Source organism: Chanos chanos, chromosome 13, assembly GCF_902362185.1.
Source record: "Chanos chanos chromosome 13, fChaCha1.1, whole genome shotgun sequence".
In the NCBI taxonomy this organism is placed as follows: domain Eukaryota; kingdom Metazoa; phylum Chordata; class Actinopteri; order Gonorynchiformes; family Chanidae; genus Chanos; species Chanos chanos.
Genome location: NC_044507.1, coordinates 18,809,544 through 18,814,519, shown reverse-complemented (window position 1 = coordinate 18,814,519; position 4,976 = coordinate 18,809,544). Strand labels below are relative to the sequence as shown.

Sequence of the window (4,976 nt, the reverse complement as noted above, 5' to 3'; positions counted from 1 at the left end):
TTTTTTTTCAATAAACATTTTATAGCCCACCACACACATACACAAAGTAAACACACAGATATATTCCCCTAATCAGAATAGAAATGTCAACTGAAAAATGAGACGTATTGATATGTCAAGTTGTTTTTTTCTTCTTCGGTTAAGCTTTGGGAGAGGGAAATGTCGGACAGTATTGACACTTTCCTCAATTTCATCTATAACTAATTTATTCCATATCAACATCAACAGAGTCTTTGTTTGTGTCCGAGCTGGTTGTCGCTGATTCGGAACTCAGTGGGTAGTCAGGTAATGACTGTTCCGTTTTCTCTGAATGGGGAGACTTTGGATCGGCGTGGTCTGATTCATTATCTTGTGGACATTTTTCGTTACAACTGCCCGCAGAGTGATTGTTAAAGGTAGTTTGTGATGGGCTGCTCTGTGGTGAATTCGTTATTTTGCCCGAATGACTGACCTGCCCTTTGATTGCTGTCGCGCTGGTATGTATATTGTTGGCCTCCTTGGTGTTTCCATGTTCTGAATTTCCAGCAAACCCGTCGATTACTGGACCTCGTGGCGTACTGTCAGTATCAGGGCCTGTTGCTGATGTCTTCAGAGCAGTTTGTGGAACAATGAAACCAAGTGGTTGTGTAATGGGATAGAGCAAGAAATGCCCTTTCCCTATCAAAGGCCGCGGAGAGGATAAAGCAGGGAAATCTATGGCAGGTTTGCGCCTTGGCCTAGAGTCTGACAGAAGGCTTTCGACACTGAAAGGATTGAGTTTCTGAATAGTGGACGGTCTGCCATTTGAGCACAAATTCGACTGCTGGCTACTGTCGGGCGAGTCCAGCTCTGATCCACTTGCGTGTTGATTCAGGTTTCTTTGGTTCTGAAGTTTGGGTCTGGAATCTGGAGTTTGGTCACAGCTTGGTTGCGTTTGGTTCTGTCCCAAGTCACAATGAATATTCTGTTCACCGTCAGCCAGTTGTGAAACGCCACTGTCACTGTCAGATCCTGGAGTGTGAAATAAGTCCCCCGCCATAAGTTTGTTCTGCGACCTTAGCATCCTTTTCTCCTGTTTCCTCCTCTTTTTCTCCAGTCTCTCGAGCTCTCTCCGAGCGATTTCCTCGGCATCCATCGGCTCACCACTGCACGTAGTCGGATGGGCGTTATGAGCAGGTCGCCCAGGACCCTTTTTCGTGTTTTCTTTTTTTCTCCATTTAGCTCTTCGGTTTTGGAACCATACCTACATATTAAAGAAATATACATTATCTTTTCACGATCTAACAGAATAGTCAGTCATGGTCAGACAGTGCACAGTGACACTGGGACGATATTAAACAACTTTTAGAAAATTCTGTGAGGGAGTTGCACTTGAAAGCTTCATAGCAGGTCCTTATCTATTAAGGCCTACAAACTGATTTTACGAATAAAAATTTCAGACTATGAATCTAAAAAAAATTACTGAGAAAAATAAAAATTCAATAGTAAAGACGCCAAAGACGACAACACAAACAAATAAACAAAAGTAGCAATAATAATAATAATAATAATAATAATAATAATAATAATAATAATAATAATAAATTGACAGACACCGTAAAAATCCGTGGTGCAAACTATCTGAACTGTTACAAGGCCCTGTAACTTATAGAGCAGATTTATCCCAGTTGATGAAAATGTAAACAATAGACGCTGCCAAATTTCCCACGTGCCTCAGGGTAATCCATTTAATCCCACTGAAATTTCATGTGAAAATATTTCTAACAGAATGCCTATTATGAGCATGCAGTCTCATAAATAAAATGTAATACTGTGTGGACTGAAAACGATGCGGCCTGTACGACAAACACGCTTGATTGCAAAAATGACAAATAACTGTTATCTTAAATAAATCCCACATAGACAAGCCTGCTGCATAAATATATTGTTGACTAGAAATGTTATACTACCGTAAGAAAATGGACATGCATTTTATATATTACATTTTTATAAGTTATATTATTTGCCAAACCTGATAATTGTATAGCGCCTTTTAGCCTCATAAGAGGACTTCAGTAGGACTACTAATTTATATTTAAGATAAGAATTAGTTAGCACGATTTATGACTGTTTTTGGCACGCCTCTTTTCATAGCATGCCATTAATTATACCTGAAATTATAACTTTCGTTTGACTAAACATCAATATCATTTCTCTCAATGTGACTGCTATTTTGAGTTTTTAGGAAACGTTCATTTGGAAACTGGTTAAATGTTTCCTTTAAGTAAATATAACCTTTAAAACACACACACACACACACACACACACACAAGGACACAAGGCAAACGATGCAAATGGCAAAGGCCTAAATACAACTCCTACCAGGTCCATAGCGTGCACACATGTATAATTATATGTAAAATCGCAGCAAACCTTTGTGATATTTTTTCATACACGAAATGTAATTTTTCGAGATAACCGTGTTAAGGATTATTTCTCATCAAATGAACAATTTCGTAAGAGCGTGTGGTCTTTGCCCTGGAAATGGTTAGTTGTTACCTGGGTGACCATTACCTCTGATTTCAGTTTATTTTCCAACCACACATATTTCAGCAGAAAGCCAAAGCGCCAGAAAAAAAAATCAGAGATATTTACCTGAACCCTCGACTCTATCAAGTCCAATCTCAGGGCAAGTGCTTCTCTCATGAATACGTCCGGATAGTGGCTTTCATTAAAAGCCTTCTCTAATTCCTCCAACTGCCACCCAGTGAAATTGGTGCGAGTTCGTCGTCTTTTACAGCCCGGGCTATCCTTGTCTGGGTCTCCCGAATCTAGTATGAAAGAACAAAAAAATTATTGTAGCGGTGAATCTGGACCAGGGACGTATAGCTCAGTCGAAGTTTTAAGATGCTACAAGGTTTAGAGTTGTTAGCAGCATCTCCCCTGTTCAGTTTATTTTAAGAGAGTAGGATGGTTATTATAATTCTGATTTTGCGTTAGTACTACTTGAATATGTATTGTTATTATGATCATTATTATCGTTATTATTATTATTATTATGAATAACAACAACAACAACAATAATAATAATCGTAATAGTAATAGTATTATTAATAATAATAATAATAATAATAGAAAAAGTGATCCCTTCGACCCAGGAAAAGCTTATTACGGAAAATGGAAGAATGAGTCCTTTACATGATACAGCCAACCCTTCAAAAGATTGCTTTTCTTGCAATAAAGCAGCTAAAACAGACAGAGGGGATTGCGTCTTTGTTTCCTCGAGCTTGTATTCATGCTTCTAAAAGCTTTGTGTTAAGGATGAGCGGTCTTTATTTACAGAACGATCTTAAGAGGCTTTCTTTTCATTTGTAAAACACTCGAAAGGCGATCTTTTGGCAAGTAGTCTCTCTGGTTTGCTTACCTGTCAGTTTGTACTGTTGGTTATCTCCATTCATACCGCAGCCAGACGACAAGAGGGGATTCGAATTAACCACAGAAGCTGTGCAGGAGCCGTTAAGTAATCCGTCTATAGAGAAAGGAACCGCGGCTGCAGATTGAAGTTGATGACCGGCTAATTCGTAAACATGATGGTGGCTTAGATGGTACGGAAAGCTCACCATCCCACCGAGAGAGCCTCCGAACTGGGCATGAGGTGGATCCAGTATCCTGCTGTCCATCATCTCCCAGGCAAAAGGAAACGACGTCTGGAGGCTGGTGATGTGAATTTAAAAAACATGCAGTGAGTGTGGCCAGCGAGGAGGGGACATGATGTGGAGTGGAGGATGAGCTGTACTTTATCAACACGAACCTTCCAATAATTAGCCTAGGCTCTGGGAATTTGAGACCAATGAGAAACGTTAATCGTCAGTGACGTCAGAGACGCGGTCTGAAAACGCTTTCCATATCGATTGCTAATTAAACCTGACATCCACCTCAATAAACAATATCAGAGCTGTCACAACAAGACAGGAGGGCTTTGATAAGAACTACATCACGACTACACGGGGGGCCGGAGAGGGAGAGCGATCAGATTGATACCCAGTTAAACGCTAAACAGACACTGAAATCTCACCTCGGACGGCAGCCACAGTGTAGTGGATTCACCACCGATTTAGACAACGGGTTATCCAGTTAATATCAAGTCTGTCTTTCTCTCTCTCTCTCTCTCTCTCTCTCTCTCTCTCTCTCTCCCTCTCTCTCTCACACACACACACACACACACACACACACACACACATACATACACACGCGCGCGCGCACACACACATTTAAAATGTTGTGAACTGAGACTGGAGAAAGAAAAACCTGGGTCACTGTTGACGAAGTGTTGTCTCAGTGTGCTATCTATTTACACTAGTTAGGAAAGTGGACATTTGTCATCCAGAGATGTCAAATTTAATTCAGAGGTACAACTAGCTCAGTAGTGAAGCATATCCAGTTCAACACAATGGTTAAATAAATTGCTGGAAGGGGGATGGTCCTTGATTGAACGATGTCTATGCTAACTAAAGGCATATATTAAGTTATTAATTATACGAACAACTAATTAAACCGAGCCAGAAATGTAACACAAAATGAGAAGTATATTCCCAGACTTACTCATGTAACTTACACATGTAATTAATGAGATGCTAACTGGAGTTAGTTATTTTCATGATTAAAAATTAATTCTCTCTCTATTGTATACATAGGCTATGTATGTACAGTGTGTGTGTGTGTATATATATATATATATATATATATGTGTGTGTGTGTGTGTGTGTGTGTGTGTTTGAATGCAAAATAGTACACCTATTATTATCTCATAAACGAATTAGACTTAATGTTGCATGAAGGTTGCAGAGGAGATATTACCTGATAATATTAGTTCGTAGAAAGTTAATACAAAATATTGTTGCTATAGCACTCACGCATGTTTGAAGTACACCGGATACAAAACAGTGTGGACGTTGGTAATGAAACAGTTAAATAGTTTTGTTACCCCATACTATATATACATATATATATATATATGT

At 39.2% G+C, this 4,976-nt stretch overlaps 1 protein-coding gene across 1 annotated transcript; it reads right to left on the bottom strand.

The window, feature by feature from the left end:
* Positions 1–205: 205 nt before the first annotated feature.
* Positions 206–3,641, bottom strand: uncx (UNC homeobox). The gene is made up of 3 exons (XM_030790881.1): positions 3,383–3,641; positions 2,614–2,789; positions 206–1,222 (listed from the first exon to the last, which is right to left on the bottom strand). The coding sequence occupies exons 1-3, from the start codon at positions 3,639–3,641 to the stop codon at positions 206–208; spliced, it is 1,452 nt and encodes a 483-aa protein (XP_030646741.1).
* Positions 3,642–4,976: the final 1,335 nt, after the last annotated feature.

What these genes read in the sequence shown, in the direction of transcription:
- uncx (XM_030790881.1), bottom strand. Translation starts at nt 3,641, where the DNA reads ATGATGGACAGCAGGATACTGGATCCACCTCATGCCCAGTTCGGAGGC. An exon ending in CCAACAGTACAAACTGACAG is followed by an intron (nt 2,790 to 3,382) that starts GTAAGCAAACCA and finishes CTTTCATACTAG; the next exon opens with ATTCGGGAGACCCAGACAAG. An exon ending in TGATAGAGTCGAGGGTTCAG is followed by an intron (nt 1,223 to 2,613) that starts GTAAATATCTCT and finishes TTTAATATGTAG; the next exon opens with GTATGGTTCCAAAACCGAAG.